The 23287-nt window shown below is 37.7% G+C and overlaps 1 protein-coding gene across 3 annotated transcripts in view; it reads left to right on the forward strand.

Annotated features, from left to right (window-relative positions):
- PDE4D (phosphodiesterase 4D) overlaps nucleotides 1–23287 on the forward strand; it is a 700504-nt gene that overhangs the window by 179475 nt on the left and 497742 nt on the right. For all 3 annotated transcript variants that reach the window (XM_087958384.1, XM_087958385.1, XM_087958383.1), the window contains exon 3: nucleotides 7276–7511. In XM_087958384.1, coding sequence (XP_087814510.1) covers nucleotides 7276–7511 — 236 coding nt within the window. The remainder of the gene's footprint in view (nucleotides 1–7275; nucleotides 7512–23287) is intronic.

Raw genomic sequence — 23287 nt, forward strand, 5'->3', positions numbered from 1 at the left:
ATTGAGCCCCCCCCCCAAAAAAAAACGTAACACACAATTCTATTATATGGTTCATTTTTAACTAGAGACAATACTTTTTATTAGAAACACTTTACAGAATCATAAAAATCTCTAGAAACATTACAAAATTGAAAAACAGAAAGGAATGTTAGGAGATGTATGGCAGGGAAGAGCTAAAGAATATAGGAACATGTACCAGACCTAAACAAAGAACTTAAATATTAAGGGAGCTGTAATTAAAATAAAGTAGAATTTGAGGGAAGCATTTTTTTTTCTGGGTCTTTTTCTCCTACAACTTGTCATGGATGGCGTTTATTCTTAGCAATGGTGATAGAACACTCCTGAAGAAAAGAACCATGGAAAAAGAAATCTTCTTATATCAGGGATCTCCAAACTTGGCAACTTTGAGACTTGTGGACTTTTACTCCCAGAATTCCCCAGCCAGTCTTAAAATTGCCAAGTTTATATTGTCCTCCCTTGAAATGTAATGTAATGTAGGAAGCCAGGCAGAGGTGGTATTCAGCAGGTTCTGACCAGTTCTGGAGTAGCAGAAATTTTAAGTAGTTCGGAGAACCAGCAAACACCACCTCTGACTGGCCCCGCCCCCATCTATTCTCTGCCTGCCAAGTCCCAGCTGATCAGCTGGGTCTTCTTTTGTTGCCCTGCACAGGAGAACGAAGCTGGAAAGCAGGTTGGGGTGGGAGAGAATGGGATTTTGCAGTAACCTTCCCTCAGTATTGGGGTGGGAATGGAGATTTTGCAGTATTCTTCCCCTTCCACGCCCACCAAGCCATGCCCACATTACTGGTAGTTATTTTTTTAAAACCACTGAAGCCAGAGAGATTAGAGATCACTGGCAGTTGATAATGCACCCTTCTTTCCCCTTTTCTCTCTCTTATTAGGCTAGTAGTACAATAATGTTCGTATTTGAAATTATCATTCATTCATTCATTCATTTATTCATTCTTTCATTCAAACTTGTATGCTATCCATGTTGCCAAAGGCAACTCTAGGTGGCAAATATCTTTCAAAACAATTCAGGAATGTGTTGGAACTGCTGTGAATAGTTACTATACCTTTCTGGCAATTAAGAATACTTTGAAAATGTCTTCTTAAGCAAGTTTAGAATACAACAAGGGTATAAGGTTACAGCCCTGCATTTCTTTTAAAATTATATCTATCCACTCATCCCAAATTGTCCCTCATAAAGATGCTGAGGATACAACTTTGATGTCTGGAAACAAGAAAGATGTTGCTGATCTCTCACTGGAGGTGAAAAAGAGATTATATATAGAAACCTTGATAACAAAACAACCCCCACCCCAAGATTCCATCTACAAATGGAGCAAATGCTATGCAAATAGACAGGGAAAATGTTGACAGACATAATCTTCCTTGTCTCAGAAATTCACAGTTTTAGTCAGGAAATAGAGACATTTGTTACTTGAAAGAAGAAATTACGGCACACCTAGGCAAAATATTAAAGTGCAGAGACATAATTATGCACAAAAATACATATTGTCAGGACCATTATTGTAGTTGTAACATGTCTGTGAGAGCTGGACAATTAGAAAGGGTTAACAAACAGAAATGATGATTTTGAACTATGGTGTTTGAGTAAGTTGCTGAGCTGCAAGAAGAACAAATGAACTGCAATGACTTTGAGCTGCAAGAAGAACAAAAAATTCAATAGAAGATGAAGTAAAACAAAACTTCTCATTAGACACACCAATAATAAAACTAAATAAAATACAGGTAAATCCTCAACTTGTAACGGTTCATTTAGTCGCCATTTGAAGTTACAACGGCACTGAAAAAAAGTGACTTATGACCATTTTTCATACTTACAACCATTGCATTATCCCAATGGTCATGTGATTTACATTGCAGGGTCATGTGAACGTCTTTTGTGACCTTCTGACAAGCAAAGTCAATGGGGAAGCCAGATTCACTTAACAACCGTGTTACTAATTTGACACCTGCAGTGTTTTACTTAACAAATGTGACAAGAATAGTTGTAAAATGGGACAAAGTTCATTTAACAACCTTCTCACTTAGCAACATAAATTCTGGGCTCAGTTATGGTCATAAGTCGACATATACCTATGTATATACCAAGAGGCATTAGAGCAGACCTTGATTTGTCTAAAAATCAAAGCAATTAAAAAAATGCCAATATGAGATAAGAAGGTTAGCTATTATCACTATTGAGGCATGAAAGTTGGAAATGATTGAACAGCTGAAAAGCAAACACTATCTGCCTAATTTTAAAAAAACAAGGAAAACAGAAATGAACTGTCTGGTTAATTAGAAAAAGTGCATTCAACATAGGGGGAGTAGTTGCCTTCTTTAACCATGTAGAACGAAGGTCATGTGAAGAGGTTTTTATATAAATTTCTCTGATTGATCCCTCTGTACTACAAACACACTGTCTCATACAGTACAAACACAAAGATAGAGACACACAACCCAAACATCACCTATTAAATTGAATTGCCTGTCTAGCTAAATTTCTTGAAAAGGCAGATAATCACCTGGACATATGAATAGAATCATGAACAATGCCAGCTATGAGTACAGCCTGCATGCTGTAAATCAGAAATCTCATATTTTCTATTTTCACAAAAGATTGAAAAGAAACAGGTATTTTATCTTGAAGGAATGTTTTCGATTAGGAATAGGAAACAATTCTCTTTGTTATTAATGAATGGCTGTGATTTACTTTTTTTTTAATGTTTGAGTAAGATCAACTTTCCAGCTGTCATGGGATATAAGAACAGTGTGAAACGAAGAAAGTAAGTCTCAGTGGGAAGTTATGTAAGCAAAAACCACTTATTGCCTCTTGTCAACAAATCAATTCATAGAACGTAAGGTCATTTAAACTGATGAAACGTGATATTTCATCTATCAAACTATTGTGATTTCCATCTTGTCCCTTGCCTAACATTAATTCAGAGGAAAAATATACTCTGTAATGCTAGGCTAGCCTATACTCTATGTAGAATGATAATATATGGAGAATGTGTTAGATATGCAAGTAGATGTGTTCCCTCCTGTGAGAATTCCATGCAAAGTTGCATTGAAAGTTAAAGTAAATTCAGTAAAAGGAAGATATTCTTAGTACTTGTATTTATTGGGGGAGAAGTACATTATGTATATCAGCATTTTTCCCACTTTATCAATATCGATATCATAAATCCGGAGAAGGCATAAGAGAGAATGGTTGCTTTCATACAACAGAGTTGTAGTGTGAAAGGAAATTTGCCATTTTGAGTAATTTTTCTGCCACCAGCATTTATGCCTTTTGAGGAAATGTATTGATTGGAAAAAGTGCAAGCAGATTTCTGATTGTTGTCTTTTTTTTTTCTCACCACAGCTTCCTCCTCTTACACTGTCTACTTCTAGTGTGTTTCTGTATGGAGATCCTTTCAGTTCAAATGCTAATTTGTTTACCTTATTCCCCAGTGCTGTAGCTGAAGTTCCTTATGCAGGAGGAAAGTCTGTTATTTCAGCTTTATTTCTGGAGAATGAGTCATCTAAGTTAGCCATCATGGACCTTGGTATAGGCTTGTGATTGTGATTGTGACTCATTTATTCATCAGATTGCTGGTAAAATAAACCTCGTCTAGATGAACAATAATTATGTCAAAGTAATTTCCAAGGATGTCCATCTATTACTGTGAATTCTTTGGTATATTAGCTCATTTTGATGATTTTAGAAAGATGTTTTAATTAGTAGTTGTAAAAAAGAAGAGTGGTTTCTAGCACATACTGTCATTTGCAACCTCTATGACTAACCTCCAAGGGATCAGATGTAATACCTTTAAAGCATCATTTTATTTGTTTTCATTTGTGCTAAAAACATAACTGGAGATAATTAATCTTTAAGTAACATCATTTTGGAGGGTTTTGTGGTATTTGTATGTTAATTAATATTTGCTAGGTACATTTAAACAACTAATATGTATAAGATATGTATTGATTATGTACCATCAAGTCATTGCTGACTCTTAATACCAATACATTTTTTTTCTGTGACAATCTGTCCCTAAAAACATACTTAATTTTTATAATATCCTGATCTACTCCATTTATTGAGATGTCAACTTACATTATAATTAAACTTCTTCAAAAACTCTTTAGACTCTTTTTATGCTGAAGAAAACAAAGGGACCAAGTCACCCATTTAATTTAAAAATAACAAGTTTGTCAGAATTTTGTGAAGGACAGATTTATTTAGTAAAAAAATAATAATTTCACAGTAAATGTTTTCATCCTCATAAATTAGCTTTGACTAAACCAAACAACTCCAGTGTCAACCAACTTTACAAATAATTTCCAATTATTTAATTTAATTTTTTTTCCAGAAAGATAAAATTGATTTCAAATTATTTGTAGTCAGCAAATAATCACTTAGAATACAGAAAATACCAAAGTAGCTGTAATGATATATAGGAAAGACCTTGGGAGATGGAGTGAACAGATGGTGCTTAGGAAGTAGTCAGGTAATAGATCGCATACCCGCAGCTGCATTGTGGGCTGAGCAAACGGCTCAGAAGGGGCCCTCCCTAAGTTCTCTGGCAGTAAAGGTGATAGCGAGAGAATTATACGCTTGCAAGGTTCTGTTAATGTAGCTTTACAATAAAGTAGAATTAGTTTTCCTAATTGGTCTACCTGGTTGGACTGACATCAACACTGGCAAGGCAAGCTATATTATTGCATTAATAATACAATAATGTAATGATATAACACAACCCAATAATGTAATGTAATATAATATATTATCATATCATTTATTGAATTATTATATTATATTTGTTATGTTATAATCTTGCAATATGTAATATTGAAAACAAAACAAAACAGCTGGGTGACTTAGGACCAGTCATTCAGTTTCAGCCCAACTTACTTCACAAGGTTGCTGTGATGCGGAAAACCAGAAGAGTTTTAGGTATGTTCACTGCCTTGACCTTAAAAAAACTGACCAAAAGTTTGCATAACCTCCCTTTCTGCCCTGTCTCCTCATCTTACTCCCTTTTTTTCAAATTGTACATTAATTGAGCCATCTGAGGAAGGTGTTTTTCTCTTTAAAATAAAAATAAAAGTTCATTACATTTCAGAAAAGGATAAAATACAAAGAGCAAAGAAAAAATTTTAAAAGAAAAGGGGGAAAGAATAGGTAAAGAAAAAGCAAAAATGGGAAATGCAGACAAAAAGCTATAGAGAAAGTAACTTCCAATTTTCTTCAGTACAGATAAAAAACCTGAGTCAATTCCCCTTTGAACTAGAATAAGCTATAACAAACAGTACTTCTACCATAAGCAGTCTAGTCATCAAAATACAAGATTAAAATTTCATTTCTTTAAGTTTCAAGCAAAAAATAATAATTCCAAGAGTGGTTTCCAAGTAGAAACGAAGTTAGATAAAGTCTTTTCTTTAATCAAAGCAGTTAGTTTCACCATCTCCTCCAACTCTGTTAATTTTACTACCCATTCTTCCAATGTTAGTATATATGAGTCCTTCCATCTCAAAGCATAGAGGAAAGTCACATTCTATATATCAGAAGAATCATGCTGCTGTTGTCAGGAAGGTGTTCTGATCAAGGCTTCCTGAGGCTGTAATTAAGCACACGCTTAGTCCAAACAATTCTCTTTTTATTTCAATGCTGGGAATTATGTTCATTCCCAGCCCGTAATGAGTCCCAAACAGTCTCTCAAGATAAACACCCACCTTTATCTCCTTTGAGTTGCTGCCAACAACTAAAGTGCCAAATAAACTGTAAAAAGCCAAATGAAGTACAAAGTCCACATAGAGCTTCAAGGTTTAATTCGAACAGAGTGAACGATGTTGCTTCCTGCAAAGGTTCCTGTCCCTTTGCACTTTATATCTTATGGGAGGGACAATCACCTCCAAGCCTTACTCCCGAGTTGCCCCTTTTGTCTTAACTGATCTTGCCTTCTGGCAGTTCTGCGCACACACGTATTGGGAACAGGCTTCCTTTGTTCCTCTGCCTTACTGCTGCCAGATTCTGGAGGCTCCAAAGTCAGCACATAACTCCCAGATGGCCCTGGTCCCATCTCTTTATCGGAAGCAGGACCTTTATCTGAGTCCTCCCCAGACTCCTAGACTGGCCCATGTATTTCCCCACTGTCCTATTCTGCTGCCATCTCCGCAGGCTGCTGGGCCACGTACCACAACAGAAAATCTTTGCTTTTTAATAAGATTTGTTAACCAACAAAGGTGCTATGAGTTTCCCTCTGCTTTTTGTTTTTGTTTTGCAGGATTCTGACAAAACCTGTTATTCATGTGTTTTAAAAATTAAAGCCTGCAAGATTAAAAGGGCTTGAGTGTTTTAAATTAAATTTCTTCCAAAATATGGGTTGTAGCCATAATTTGATCTGGAAGGAGGACTTGGGTTAAAATGAAAAAAAAAGTTAAATCCATTAACAGTTATTGCCACTAGTAATGCTTGAAAAGTTGTTTGTGCCTGCAACCCCAGTTGTAGCAAAACAGGTTTGTTTGTTTTGCCAAAATGTTGGGAAATACCCAAATATTATCATGAAAGTTTCCTTAAGCTTTTATGACCATTTCTGCAAGCCAAACCCAGGCTACTTTTCTATAGTTGGGACCCACATTCTGCCTTCCTTGTTTTGATGCCCTAGACTAGAGGCACAATCAATGAAATTGCATCTTACAAGTTGAGTGGTGTGGAAATTAGATTTTTCCCCCCTTCCTTGTTTTCACAAGCCTTTAGCGTTATTCAAGGTTATTTTAATGTTTTAAATTCCAAGTCTAAAGCCTAAAACATTGACATTACCCTTAAAACTGGAAAGCATGCGGTTGATTCTTAGTACTCTGTTGCTGAATTTCAGAGCTTGGTTGAAGGAGGCTCCGGAGAACAACTCTCAGACTCTGTACTGAGCTTAATAAAGTATATCTGCTTAATGTAAGCAAATGTATTCTACAGTAAATTCTCCAGCACTGCCAAAATGTATGAAAAGATAAACGGAGAATATTTGTAGTTCGGGTTGAAATGAGGGGTGCTTAGTGCTCTCTGAGGTGCTCTGACGATGTTGCTAGTTTGGGTAATGAAACCTCTGCAAGAAAACAACCAAGCAAGGACCTCTCAGTATGAAAAGAATCAGGTTCCTCTTTTTTTCTTTTTCATATATATTTTGTTTTAAAAAACTAAAAATATAAGGATTTACATGTAATGATGGAATTTTTGAACAATTTCACGGCAGAGATTTATTCAAATAATCTTTGTTATTTTAGGCATCAGAAGAAACACTGTACCATCAAAATGAAGAAGAAATGATTCTCCAAGGAACAGACCAGTATCGTGTTAGGAGGTTGTCCTGTCGTACCCTCCAGCTTCCTCCTTTGGCATTTAGACAACTGGAGCAGGTAGACTGGGAGAAAAAGACTGATCCAGAGATGCCGCAGAGGCCCACCAACCTTCCACTGAGAGCTCTCCCTCTAATTGCTATTACTGCTGCTGACACCGTCAGGTAAGCATGGACGCCTACTTCTTTGTCATGCGTCTGTTGGAATCTGACTCGGAGGAGGAAGCTGAGCAGGTGATAGGGAGTGCGAGTATGGCTCTGCTGGTTGTGGAAGAAATTGGGGAAGGGCAAAGTCCAGCTGGCCAGAGCAGGGGAGACATAGAGCAAGGGAGGAGAGGGAATTCAGAGGAAGACCCTGGCCCACCCCCTCTTCATCCTAGGGCACGCAGGGAGGAACGGAGAAGAGAACAATGTGGGTTGCGTGGCTTACGGGGAGGAAAGGGCCCTGATTCCCTTCATTAGCTGCAGCTGGGAACACAGTGTATAAAAAAGGGAAGCTGTGCGCAGCAAGCTGTTGGGAGGAAACATGAATTTATCGTGTATCGTTGTGGCTTATCTATGTTCCTGGCATCTTCCCAACTGTGTGAGTTTTGCCGTGCTTTCAAGTCTGAAATTCCTTCTCCTGCCCTGTCAAGCTAATTACTTCAGTTTGGCTTGTTTGGATTTTAAGTTACAGTTTGTGTGTACCTTGTTTTGGACTGAATTTTCTACAATTAAAGGCTATTCCTGGGAGATTTTTTCTCCAGCTGAAGGTAACCTGGACATTGGGGGCAAAGTTGGAGATAATAAAGGGACTCTCATTGCTTATTTGACTGTGTTGCCTTTGTGCCATGCCCTGGGTCATCACATTCTTGTTCCTTATGATGGCTGAGGCACGGTGTTTCAACAGCTAGGTTTCTGGTTGCATGTGATAAAAAACGTTTGACTCTTAATCATGGAGTAAATTAAGACAGCTTGTCTCTAATAAAAGGCATCTTTAAAATACCGTAGGCTAATATAACAGCGGTCTTAAACAGTAATTACGACAAGAGGGGCAGTAAAAAGAAGCAAAAGATGCAGGGTTTTAAAGAAATCAAAACAAAACACCCTTGTTTATGCCACAGTTCTCTAGTTAATTCCAAGAACAAACTATAAGAATAAATTGAGGGAAACTATTTCTTTGCCTTCCCTCTGCACCAATGCTTGATTGTATAGTATAAAATAAAAGCATGTGATCCCCAAATTTTATTGAATTCTTAATTCCAAATGTCCTTGGCTAATACAGCCAAAGTTTAGGAGCACCAAGTTTAATAATTCAGCAGTTCTTAAAAGTACAGTATATTTGTCTCATTTGGAACAAACACATTCAGTAGTTTTGAAAGCCATGTGCTCCATTTTTTTTTAGAACTGTGCCATTCAGAATGCTTAAATGCTCTTCCCTATCAAAATTAAGTTAGTTATATCCATGATTCTTAAATCATCACGTCAGATTGGCACATAATCTGCTTCTTGGGAGTGACAGAGTAGTATCTATATGATAACAATGTGGCTGGGATTGCTATAGATAAGAGGAACATTGCAGAGAGAGAGAGAGAGAGAGAGGGAGGGAGGGAGGGAGGGGGAGGGGGGGAGGGAGGAGAGAGAGAGAGAGAGAGAGAGAGAGAGAGAGAGAGAGAGAGAGAATAAGGACCAAGATTATCCATCATAGGGAGAAGTGCCATATACATTCATCTGTACTGCTAAGTTAGCCTAATATCACATAGCCTGTGAAAAGCATATGATTGGGCAGGTGCTGGGTAGCTGGTGAAACCAGTGGGAATGACCCATTTCTCCATGCCTGTCCACAGGACTGGTTTTGATTCCTATTGTTGAATTGATCTGATAAATAGGAATTTTTATAGCTGTGGCCAAGACAGAGTGCCACGTCCTCTTTTTGTTAAGATCAATACCCCTTCTTGATGGTGTGGGAGAAAAAGAAAGCGTCAGCACACAATATTAAATGTATCTAACCTACTTGAGAATTCCTAAAACCAAGTCACAGACAAAGAAGTTTAACTATGAAAATATACATCCAACAAGTTTGACTTCGCGAATTTACATACATGATCACTCCAGCCAGTGAGTAGAATTAGCAAAATGCCGAAGAAACATCCTAGATTAATGCAAGAAATTTTTTTGCATACAACTAATGAGTGAATAGAAAGTAGTATCTCATTTTGAAGAAGGGAATGCACTGCACATATAAAATTAGATCGTTCCTCCAAGGAAGTCAAGAGAGCATACAATTAAAAGGGGATATGCTGATTATCACAGATGTGTTGGGAGAGGTGACGCATGCAAAGATTCTCACAGCATGCAGATCTTTGTCACACGTCACAGAAAATGTCACTGTCCATCTTTCTGCAAAACATAAATTGTGTGTTTAGTCACTGTGCTTAATTTAGTTTTGATTTTTTTTGAAAGTACATTTATATCTGAAGTCAGAAAATAATCTACAGTACATATATGCTATAATATATCGATGCTAGGCTGAAATGGAGAAAAACCATCACCGTCACATTTATAACTTTTTTTTTTTAAAAAAAAAGCAGCTGAACAAGAATGTAACTTACTGTCTTAGTGACATGGAGGGGCAGTGTCTGGATGGGGAGAAAGAACCTCAGACTTAATTGAATGCCATTTGTCCAAAACATAGAACCATTCTATTGGTTTGAACTGTAACTAGGGACAGGCTCATCTTCCCCCTAAAGAACTGATTCATAAACTGGGGTCCTTCTGGATTTTTCAACTCTTGTTGCCTTTGAAAATAATTTGGATCCTTTGATTGGTGCAAAATGCAATGATTAGGCTGCAAATTGCTGCTATGTGAGTATTGCACCTATGTTTAATGCACTGTACTGGTTAGTATTTTTTTAGTATTTTTAGTTTTTATTTGATTTGTCAATCGCTTACAAGATACAGGTATAAGAATAAATATACTTTTGAATACATGAGATAGATGCTTATAAGAAAAATAAAAAGAAACAATAGGACAGGGACAGTAGGCACGATTGGTGCGCTTATGCACGACCCCTACAGGCCTCTTAGGAAGGAGGTGAGGCCAATAGTAGACAGTCTACGGTTAAAGTTTTTGGGGTTTGGGGAAGAAACTACAGAGTCAGGTAGAGTATTCCAAACATTGACCACTCTTTTGCTGAAGTCGTATTTTCTGCAGTCAAGTTTGGTTCGGTTAACCTTGAGTTTGTATCTATTGTATGCTCTTGTATTGTTATGATTGAAGCTGAAGTATTGCAGGTAGGACATTGCAATGTATGATTTTATATACTATATTTAGATCGGACCGGAGGCAACGAAGTTCTAGGTTTTCTAGGTCTAGAGTTTCAAGTCTGGTGGCATAAGGTATTCTGCAATGAGTAGAGGAGCGGAGAACTCTTCTTGTGAAATAAAAGACCTCATGGCATCTTTTCAGTATTCAGTAGTCTTGTTTTGACCTTTAAAGCCTTACACTTAAAGGCTTCAAGTGTACTTAAGAGATTGGTCGCTTCTAGATAGAATCTTCCCAGTTTATGCATGTTGTCCAGGGAACTCCATCCTTATAACCATCCCATTCAGGGAACTTTGCTTGGAGGCAGTCATTCTTGTGGTGGTCCCTATGCGTTGTGATTCAAGCTCCCAGGATTTGCCTGGCAGTGTGTAGTCTTCTGCAAGTTGCTGAAAACTTTGGTTTCTGTATTTGATCACTAGTATTCTACTCTTTGCCTGCGTTTATATTTTATATACACCCCAGTAGACAAAAGTGCACCAGGCAATATAAAAATTGTAAAATTAGTAGTTACTCTTTCATTTCAGGAAATGCAGATATTTATTGAGGAGCTTAGAGGAGAGTTATCCTCTCCATGCTCAGAATATCTCTGAATGGATGGGCCATCAAAAAAAAAAAAAAAATCATAAGGAGTTGATTCTGGATCTTCTGACAGTTAGCAACTTTATCACAGGCTGAATTTATATCTTAGATCACGTATTTATGGAGTTGGAAAGGAACATTTAGGCCTTCATCCAAATCTGCTCAGCCTGGGCATCCAAATTAAAATACCTACAGTGTTCAGACTATTGGATTTGAAATGTTTAGATTTTTAAAAGGCAAAAACAATCCTTTTTGCTCTGCGTGCTGGATTTCCATACCACATCTCAAGCGCTGCTCTTATTGGATTCATTGCTGAACCTTTTTTCCCCCCAGTTATTAAATGCAATATGCAAGAGTCACAGCAGGTGACAGCACATAGCAGTCTTTGGTTGATACTAGAAAAAAGCCAAGATTAGGGCTTAGTTGGGAGGTTACTTCATTTAAAAAAGCTCTTGGTTAGGTTGGGAAATCAGCATTCACCCTTAAAGAATGGCAAACCACATTTTTATTGTTGTCAAGCAATCTACACAGACATGCTCGTGTGATGACCAGGAGTTGAGTTCGAGTCAAGGAAGTTCTTACCTTATTTCCTAGCAGGAATAGCCAACACTCCAGAAGCTAGGCTTAAGATGCAGAAGGATCTTGACAAACTTGAACATTGGCGCTATCTAACAAAATGAAATTCAATGGTGAAAAAAGTAAGGTTCTTACATTTAGACAAGAAAAATCAAATGCACAGGTACAATATATGTAGTACCTATCTCAATAGTAGTAACTGTGAGAGGGATCTCAGAATCCTAGTGGACAACTATTTAAATATGAGCCAGAAGTGTGAGAGCAGCTGCCAAAAAAGCCAACACAGTTCTAGGCTGCATTAACAGAGGGATAGAATCAAGATCACGTGAAGTGTTAACACCACTTTATAATGCCTTGGTAAGGCCACACTTACCAAAACACAGTTTTGGTTGCCATGATGTAAAAAAAGATATTGAGTTCAGAGAAGAGCAACAAAGATGATTAGGGGACTGGAGGCTAAAACATGTAAAGAATAGTTGCTGGACTTGGGTATGTCTAATTTAATGAAATGAAGGACTAGGGGTGACATGATAGCAGTGTTCCAATATTTCAGGGGTTGCCACAAAGAAGAGGGAGTCAAGCTATTCTTCAAAGCACCTGAGGGCAGAACTAAGGAGAAATTTCTTGACAGTTAGAACAATTAACCAGTGGAACAACTAGCCTCTAGAAGTTGCAAATGCTCCAACACTGGAAGTTTTAAAGAAGAGATTGTTCAATCATTTGTCTGAAATGGTATAGGGTTTCCTGCCTAAGCAGGGGGTTGGACTTGAAGACCTCCAAGGTCTCTTCCAACTCTGTGGTTCCGTTTGTGATTCTATTTGTGATTTCTTTTTGAAGGGCAATCAGAAACATCTTTTGAGGGAAGCTAAATACTACATACCATGTACACGAAGAACAAGTTGCACATGCATGGATCAAAACTCTAACCCATTAGGAAAGGAGAGAGTCATTTATTCATATAGGGCTGGAAAGAAAAGAAAGGAATCCATTTTCCTTATAACCCACTTTTTTATCCGATGGCAACTATTATCTTTTAAAGGTATTCTTTAAATGTATTCAACATGAGTGGGGAACCTTCTCAGCACAATCCTCATGACTTCGGTCCATTTATAATGCAGTTTATAAATCAGTGCTGTAGCTGAAACTTGGCTTCACTTATCCTTGGCATTGTAATAAGGCCAGTGTTCATTGTTTTTTTCTGTATTCATGTTGAATCGATGTGAAATGCTTTGACAATGAATTATTAGGGGAAGTGAAAAAAGGTGAGAGGTAGGGGAAGCACTTGATTAAACACTTCCATGTTTTGAACAGGGACTGCAGGTTGTTAGAGGATTTCAGAAATGACCTTGGAGAAACTATGTGAAGCTGAACCCTGGAAAACAAAGGAAATATAAGGAAGAAGCTCAAAGTAGCTCAAAATCCATGGAATCTAAGAGGGAGGGAAAGAAAAATGCAGTTACATTCTGTTACCATAGTCGTTATCATCTTCTTTTAACGACCCATGTGGGGTGGACTCTGGGCAACTGAATGGAGCTGAGTATTTACTGGTCGGATGCTCTTCCTATTGCCAATGCGGAATTTTGTTCAGATATATTCTCAGTGTGCCCAGAGAAAGAAATATCTGCCTCTACCTAAGATCGAACTCACAGCCTCCTGATTGTGAGGTGAGAATTCCACCTCTAGATCATTGCACCAGGCCATTCTGTTACTACAATGTATATCCATAAATATAGTCAAAGTACATTTTTTAAAACAATATCTATCTTCATAGATGCTCCAAAAGGTGCTATCGAGGGGTGGGATTCTACCAGTTTGCACCTATTCCCTAGAACCGGTTGTTAGAAGAAATTACTGGCCTAATCCTGTAAGGAAGGCAGGAAGGAAACATTCTGGTGTTGCTTACAGAAACTGCCTCTCCGTTAACCCTTATTACATTCTTGGCAGGACTAGACCTCCTGTCTCTGGAACTTCTCTGGAGTTTTTTTCCCTTCCTTTGCTGGTACTTTGCTTGTGTGGAGTGGCCATTCAAAGTTACAATGGCACTGAAAAAAGTGACTTATGACCCTTTTTCACACTTACGACAGTCATGAGAGGCCAGGCGAGGAGATGAGTGCCTTGATGTGAGTGATAGTGAGTTGGCCACGCCCAGCCAATAACATGACCACCAAGCCACGCCCACCAACTTAGCCACACCCACAGAACAGGTTGTTTAAACATTTGAATCCCACCCCGGGTGCTGTCGTACTAAAATGTTTAATGGGCTAAAATACAAGGGGCACCTATATTTAAATTTAAATGAAACCAGTGTGAATGTCTTTTCTGGCTCCATCCACTACTTTGAATTTACCCATTTCCATGTCTTCAAAAGGCCAAATATCCTCATTCAGTTGCATGTTAGTCACTGGAGTTATACTTGTAGTTTGCAGGTAGTCCTCAGCTGACACCCATTTATTCAGTGATCATTTGAAGTTTACAACAGCATTGAAGAAAGTGACTTGCAACTAGTTTTCACACTTACGACTGTTGCAGCACCCCCATGGTCACATGATCAAATCCTGTTGCTTGGCAACTGGCATGTATTTATGGCAGTTGTGCTGTCCCATCATCACATGATCACCATTTGTTAACTTGTCCAGCCACCGTTCGACAAGCAAAATAAATGGGGGAACTGGATTCACTGAACGACTGTGTGATCCACCTAAGAACTGTGGCAAAAAGGTCATAAACTGGATAAAAACTACCTTGCTTACAGGGGTGGGATGCTACCGGTTCTGCCCTGTTATAAAGAACCGGTAGCACTGAAGAGCAGCAGACACCGGATCAGTTCTGTGTTTGCTGCTGTTTGGCCCACCTGCCAGCCCGGGCTCTTACTGTCCTTTATTTTCTGCTTTTTCAACCTCAGCTGCTTTGCGCAGCACAGCTGAGGTTGAAAAAGCAGGAAAAAAGAGGCTTTTCAAACACTATGCACCTGCGCGCAGCACTTTTCAGCTGTCTGGGCGGCATAGCTTAAGATTTTTTTATACGCGCGCACAGCAAAACGTAGTCACTCAACCAGTAATAACACTGGTTGAATCCCACCCCTCCTTGCTTAGCAATGGAAAATTTGGCCTCAGTTGTGATTCTTAAGTGAAAGACTATCAGTACTTGTCTATACATTATTGGCATTTTGATTTTGAGACAATTAAAGAAGAGTTTTGATTTGAACAATTGAAATATGAAACATTTATCTCTCCAATAGCGGAACATACTCTGACAGTTTTCTTAAGAAGCAGAAGCCTTGTTAGAAGTTCATTTATAGCAGCTGTAATGATTTGCATGACAGCTACAATATCCCTCCTAATTCAAAATATAGTGCACTCAGGTAGGCAGCCAGTCTTGTCCCCTTAAAGGTGGAGCTGTGCAATCTTTTTCTAAGGAACGGGTAACAGCCTTGTTTGATTAACTTGAGAATTCTATTCGCACAGAATTCCTTCAATCAGTTTTGATTGCCCGTGATCTGGAATGCAGCCATAGACTCATTACCCCAAAAAATAATAATTAAAAAATTAATGATTGACTAGGAACTTCATCACTAGAGCAAGTCAATGGAGCAGTGGTACCATTGAACCTGCATTTGTTTGTATTCCCCATACAGTTCTTCCCTAGCATATATACATTTATAAATAAAGTAGTGATTCCATAGGAAGACATCCCTTGGGTCTCCAGCAAAGCTAATTGATCCTGTGAAACTAGTTTCAAGACAGCTGCTGTCTCCAGGAACAGAAGCGGGTAGCAAAGGTGGTGTTATTTTATATTTCAAGTGGGCTCAGTCACTGTGATAACAGAATGACAGAATCAGAAAGATTCAGAAGGCCGCTGTTTTGCAGGGATCAAAATTTAACCATCTATGACAGATAGTAATCTGGTCTCCGCTTGAACACATCCTGAAGGGATATCTACTATCTCCCTTGGAAATTGTTTCTGCTGTCATATGTCTCTTACTGTTACAAACATTTAAAATAAAATAAAAAACACCCAGAATTTGCCTTCCAATAATTTAAAGCTATTGTGCTGTGTCTCTCATCAAAGGTGACAAGAAAGTTTTTGGCTTTTTATTATTTGAAGAACACTAAGGTCCTTAACCTTTCCTTCCCAATGTTAAGCATTCCCAAATATTTCAAACTGTCCTCACAGAACCAATTCCCATATTATTGCTCTTGTCTGACCTTATCAGCATTATGACCATTTCTCATTCCATGCTATTTCTCAAGTTAATAATTTTGCATTTGTGTCTGTTAAATTTCATGCTGTTATTTTCAGTTCATTTTTCTGAAGTAATTACCTTGAATTTTATTTCTGTGGTTGGGGATATGAGCTGTTCTTTGTAATTTTATGTTATCTGTAAAATTTATAATTAGTCCCTCCATCCATGTCATTAAGAAAAATGTTGAAGGGCCTTGGACATTGGGACATCCATTTAATATCTCCCTCAGATTTAATGAAGATCTGTTAATGAGCAATCTGAATATAATTTTTAGCTAATTCTTCCTCCAGTTAATTGTTGGGGTACCTAGCCCACTGTTAGTTAGCTTACTAATCAGAATTTCACATGATACATTGTCAAATTCTGTGCTAAAATCAAGATATTTACATCTACAGCAATTTCATAATGTACTAAAAAGTTATTTGAACAAAATGACAATTGTCAGTTTGGTTTAGCTATGAATCCATGCTCAATTCTAGGGATTACTGTATTGTTTTCAAGGTATTCATAGATCAGTTACATTATAGTCTGCCATAGGTATCCAAGTTAGATTGACCACTCTATTTAATTGGAACCAACCTTTTTTTTTTTTTTTTTGGAAATTAGCAACATTTCATGCATATGTGGGGTGGGGGCTTGAAAAACCACCAAAGATTCGATATTAATCCAAGGAAAACAGCTTTATTGTAGCATTTCTGCAGAAACGGGTTCCTACCCTGGCAGATGGGAGGAACCCAGAGCAAAGTTTGCATTCTATTTTATACCCTAACCTACCCATCCTATGATAGCTTGGTTTACAATCTACCTATTGAATTTCAGTATACAATTCATCACCAAATATGGGACATCAGGAAGTTGGATGCTCCCTAACACGTACACATTTTCCCAGATTTTCCCAGAGCACAACGTGTGATTGTTCAATGTTTCAATGTCCCTTTTGCAGTAGAAAAGTATCAACTTGCACTTTTGAAGTTTGAGTCACAGTTACACAATACACAATGGATTTTATTCATGTTTTCTCTTACACATATGATAATCTTACTCTTTCTCTAGGATTTCCCAGAAATAATAATAAAAAGATTTGCCTGCACTATTACAAGTTCTTTTAATGCTCTAGAATGTAATTGCTCTAGCCTTCCTTGAGGATTTAAACATTTAAAACAAAAATATGTCCCTGAATCATGTTTAGATAAATCTCTCATTCTATCATTTCATCCTACTCCTCACAATTGCTAATACTTTATATACTTTCTTATTGGACAAAACTAAACTAAAATAACATATGAGTATTTATTATCTCTTCTTTTTATCATCTTTATTGGGCTGGTTGAGTGATTTGTTTTTCTAAATTTTGAATACTTTTCAATAAGACTTTGTTGTTTACTCTTGGTATCTTTCATTGACCTCTAAAATCTGAGTTTTAGCTTTTCTGACATAATTTCTATAAATTGAAACTATATCTGTGTATTCTTCAATGGTGAGCTGACAGTATTTTTCACCCATTTCAATCTTCGGATATTATTTAAGCATTTTGAGCAGATAAGGAGCAGGGCTAGTGCTGCTGAATTGTCAACAGCAATTATGACTGAGAATGAATGCCATTAGTTAAGCCTAAAGCTGTGTTGGAATATTACTGTGGCTAATATCCAGGTTGGTTTGCACACTCCCAATCACTTCCTATATCCAGCTCGGAGCAAGCATACATGTCACTGAGTTCAGGTAACAAAATATAGTTTGAAGTTTATTTCTCAGTAAACATCAAAAACAGCTAACTGGCAAAAACAAGACATGACACACGCAGAGGCAGGGAGAGAGAGAAGCATGAATAGTTAAAACATTTACATTAACTATAAAGCTGCATCAAAAGGTACAGGACATTTTAGAACTACTAGAAACAGTGCTGTGGGTAATGAACATGGACAGGGCCAAAGGAAATAGCATTTGGTTATTCTTGTAGACGCCTTTGATGTACATAATAGCAGCAAAATAGAGATGGCAAGTTGATCCCTCCTGTCTTCTGGACCATGGAAGAAACAGTGTGGTGGATGGGATAATGTGTCTCACAAGACCTAGATATGCCCATGGTTCGGCTCATGTTTTTGATCCAGATTGTTGGGGGCAATATGCTGACTCTGTAAACCACTTAGAGAGGGATGTATAGCGCTCTGAAGCAGATATAAGTCTAAGTGCTATTGCTATATACTGCTAAACTTTTCCAGTCTTTTTGTCTATTTGTACCCCCTCCAATTAGCCCAAATGGTGTATTATACTGGAACAATTTTTGAATCAATGTAGGTCAAATCAGTTAACTTAAAGAATGCATAAAAATTTAACCCATTACTACTGTGATGTTCACACCAATTTTATTTGCAAAGTTCTGGATGTTTCAGCATCCCTGAGGTCATGTAGTTACTCTTTTAAAGTGATGGTAGCACCATCCAGCATTGGAGTTAAAATATATTGTAAGCCTTATTACACTATGTGGAAAAAGAGGAGGCATGTCATAGCAACAGATGACATGAAACATCATGAGATCACATTGCCTGCACTGTCTTTCTCTCATAGGATGACCTAACAGGATGTATAGTTCATACTAACTCTCATTTCCAAAATTATCTTTCAGAAAAACATATTCCACTTTTTGCACGTCCTGCTGTGTTGGTCCAACCACTGAAATTTAGTGCCAGAATGCCAAAAATCAGCAACACGCTTCCCTGTCATTTAAAGACGTTATTATATTGTTTTAAGCCTGAGAGTGGATATACAGTTTTAAAATAATTTGCATGAACCTCCCCAGACATTGAGAACACTTAGGAAAGTGTTTACTTTTGTGGCTTGCCTAGTATCCTTAATATGTATGTGTTATTAGCTTCTGTTCCTCCACTTAGCTTGAGGTTGCATTATTCAAAGTAATAGAAATGCAGAGATTCAGAAAGCATGATTTGGTAACAGAATGTACTGAAAATGAATTCAGGGAGAAAGTTTTTCTCTGGGTTATGTTTTTGCGTCTCAGCAGGATAGCATCTGTACTGAAAATAAATGGGAATGAAGATAAATATAATCAAGATCAAGGGGACTCACCATCTGATTCACCAATGGCCTTTGTAGAGACTTATATCTCATCTTAGTCCAACGGCTTCAAGCAGGTTGGCTCTCTTCCTACCTTTCTCTTGGCAGTGATTGCACATCATGACTCACCAAATCGTAAGGAAGAAGGAATGCAGCTTTATAGCAATATGATGATCCCTGTGAATGTTTGCTACTATTTCTGTTTAAGAATAACATTGCTAGTGTGGGCTAATTCCTCTATCATCACTGACTTCATTCTATAGATTAAAATCTTTGTAGGTGGAAAACTTAGTCCCCTAGAGGTTAAAAAAAAAACCTTCTTCAAAGATATTTTGCAAATGTGTGGCAAAGGTAGGAAAACTGAGTGATTGTAGTCCACTTCTTATACAATGCACAAAATGGAATGTGCAAAATGAGCATGAATTAATTTTGGCACACAAAAATACCGCTACAGTATTCAACCCTGTCAAAAGAAAAAAAAAATAGTGATAATGATTGTATTGACACATAAACCTTATATACCATTATTATTGAGCCTTGCTGATGCAGTGATAAAAGTACATTGTTGCTGGGAAACTGCCCACAGCTTGGAGTTTGATCCTGAGGGGCTCAAGGTTGACTCAGCATTCCATCTTCTGAGGTTGGTAAAGTGAGGATTTTACAGATTTCATTAAACTACAGGAGAGACCAATAATGAGACCCAGAAGAGTGACAACTTTTTCAATTCCAAAGCTGTTGAAGCAATGATCTATCACCATATCTTGGAAATGTGTTCACTTTGAATCATTCTTTTCTTATTTACAGTTAAGGAAAAGTTAATTTCAACCTAACCTGAGTTCTAAAGTTACTTCTACTTAACTTTACTTAACTTGTAAAGTTTCTTTCTTCTTTCTTTCTTTCTTTCTTTCTTTCTTTCTTTCTTTCTTTCTTTCTTTCTTTCTTTCTTTCTTTCTTTCTTTCTTTCTTTCTTTCTTTCTTTCTTTCTTTCTTTCTTTCTTCAGATGATTTATTTTGTTGCTATTTTCTTATTTAAACAAAAAGTTTAAAAAGTGAACGGTGGCACAAGAAAAAAAAAGGCAGGAGGCGATATTAGATATCAGGATAATACCTTGTATTATTGACACAGATTTCCAGTGAAGCTGTACAATCATTTCAAAACTACTCAAAATTACTCTAATTCTCATCATTCACATAACGTTCAAGGAAAAAGGCTGGTTCATGGTAGCATATACTTTCCTGCAAGCAAACCACATATTTCCTAAATGTCAGCTCTAAACTATAAAGTCCATTTCATTTAGTAAATTTTAATTTTACTTTTAGAAAGCATCCCTTAGGCCTCCTTCAGCAGATTTCATTATTCTGAGCTAATTAGGGCAATGAGTGAATTAAATCCTTTGACAGTAGTAGTAATAGAAGTGGCTCTTCTGCTTTTTAATCAAACCCATGAACAAGTATTTAACATGATTGTGTGCATCTGTTTGTGACTTGTGCATCACAGATGATAGCTTCCAACTTTATCCACTTTTATGGTTTCTCTTGTGGCATTTTAATGTTTTCTCTTTTAGTTTTGATTTGTTGAGGAAGTATTTGAAAATTGAAAACAGAAATATTTCTGTTTGGATATTAAAAAAGTTAAAGTATGATAGGTAACCAGAGTTACCGGGGTGGCATAGTGGTATGCAGTGGAATGCAGTACTGTATGCTAATCAGGGGTGGGATATGAGAAGGTTAACTACCTACGAGCTTCCCTGCACAATGCGAGCCGTGCGCCTGTAAATTGTCAGCAGCAGCTGCCTGCAGAGAAGCAGCCTTTGAAACAGCCCTCTTTTCCTGCTTTTTTAATTGCAGCTGTGCCTCGTTTGGCAGCTGAAGTTGAAAAATCAGGAAATAAAGATCAGGTAAGAGCCCAGGTGGGTGGGTGGGCAAAAATATTAGCAGACATAGAACCGGTTCTATGTCTGCTGTTCTTCAGAGCTACCGATTCTACAGAGGTGGATAGAACTGGTAGAAACTTACCCCTGACGCTAATCCTGCTGAGTGTTGACTGCCAGCAATTCGATTTTCACCAGGCTCAAGGTGGACTCAGCCTTCCAGCCTTCCGAGGTGGGTAAAATGAGGACCCAGATTGCTGAGGGCAGCGTGCTGCCTCTGTAAACTGCTTACATAGGGCTATAAAGCACTGTGAAGTGGTATATAAGTCTAAGTGCTGTTGCTAGAGTTCCTTAAACTGATCTGCATGTTTGAATAAAGGCAAAATGATATTTTGGAGGTATCCTCAGAATCTGATAATGTTGTCAAAAAGAGCTTCACGTTATCATGCTGCAAATTTTATCCCTTTTGTATGTCTGCATGATGATATATCATCATGCAGGTCCAAAAAGGTAGAGCTTGTGTCATGCTATTGTGATCCTTGTCGATGGAGATTATAAGTCATCCAGGTCATGGTTGTCCCAAAAGTGCTTTTTTCAAAAGGCAACTGGACTTCCTTTGTTTGAAGACATTTCAGTTCTCACCCAGAGGGGAAACATCTTGAAGTAAAAAATAAATAAATAAATCCAGCTGCCTTTGGAAAAAAAGCACTTCTGGGATATTGTGATTGTAGTTTTGTCTTGTGGATATCTCTCAAATTTACTGTGATAAGAGGAAAATTAGTTGCACAAGACCACCAATGCAAAAATCATCTGAAATAAATTATTTCATTTCAGGGTTATCAGTATCATTCTTGAATGATAAAGTGCATTTCTGAGCTTTCTCCTAAGGTACAGCCTTAAATTTCTCTTTTGAAATGAAATGGGGAGAAATGAGAATGACCAACTTAGGTGATTCCTACGGCATCAGGTAGCATCTTCAATTATAGCAAATAATAATTGAAGTATCTGCATTTCCTGTATAGTGTATAGGAAATGTACTGTATTGGCTATATTATAATGTTTGGGTTATCATTTTAATTTTAATTACCAAAGTGTATTGCTCGTCTTTGCCTGAAATATTACTGAAATAATAGTAATCTATGGACATGAAAAGGGTTTTTTTTTTTTTTTTTGGATACACATAACTGGTGGAAATGACCACCTCACCACAATTTGGGGAGCTTCTGGATTGAAAGGATTAGCCAGCTATAAACTATTATCCAGGGGACATGAGAATGTATTTACAGCACACATTCTTCAGAAGGTTCCTTTGATATCCCCCTGAAATATGTATGTATACTGTGGCCTTTTGATTAGTTTTCCACTACTTTCCTCTCTTTGAACCCCCTGCAATAAATTATTAGCTGAACTTCTTTTTAGGGATATAGCTGAAACCCAAAAGTTCAGCTTCGAAGAAGATATTTGGAACTTGCTCAAGGGGATTGCCTCACCTCTCATTATTAATTCAAGTGTAATGGTATGTGTAATAATCTGGGAGGTAGAGGAGAGATACTGCCTAGGGAACATCAAATAAGGTAGGGGGAACACACAACTGCATAATGGGCAGAGAAAGAAATTCCCCCCCCTTTTTTTTGGAAGCCTATAATTCAGAGTTATTATTTAGGATATCATCCTGAGCCATTTGGAAAAATGAGAGGATATAATTCTTTGTCAGCAGTACTGATATTTAGGATATCATCCTGAGCCATTTGGAAAAATGAGAGGATATAATTCTTTGTCAGCAGTACTGATACTGATTTATGGATACTGGATGAGGGTTGCAGCAATCCAGAACAACAGTTATTACTGTCTGGTAGTGACCTGGAGTTTTGTAGGCCACATACTATAGCATTATAGAGAGATGTGGATATAGATATATGTATGTATACTTGTATTCTACACACAAATAGCAAAGCATATAAATAATCTACTATGTGGCATTAGATAAAGCAGCTTAATGAATATATTTGATATTATTACATAAAACATTTAAAATTCAAATAGTGACAGCAGTGGTAGGATTAAAAAACTTTTACTACCGGTTCTATGGGCGTGGCTTGGTGGGTGTGGCCATGTGACTGGGTAGGCATGGCTTTTTTCAGCCCCCTCCCATTTTTGGGAGCTTCCTAGCCACAGAGGGGGGGGGGCGTTTTTTATCCCCTAAGGCTCCTCTGGGGCTCTGGAAGAAAAGGAACAGAGCAGGGGAGGGGCACGCAGCACCCCTCAAAGCTCCATTTTGGGAGCTTCCTAGCCTCAGAGA

This window comes from Notechis scutatus, chromosome 2 (genome assembly GCF_049901735.1).
Source record: "Notechis scutatus isolate UNSWTSFEM ecotype Mainland chromosome 2, rNotScu1.2, whole genome shotgun sequence".
NCBI classification, from domain to species: Eukaryota; Metazoa; Chordata; class Lepidosauria; order Squamata; family Elapidae; genus Notechis; species Notechis scutatus.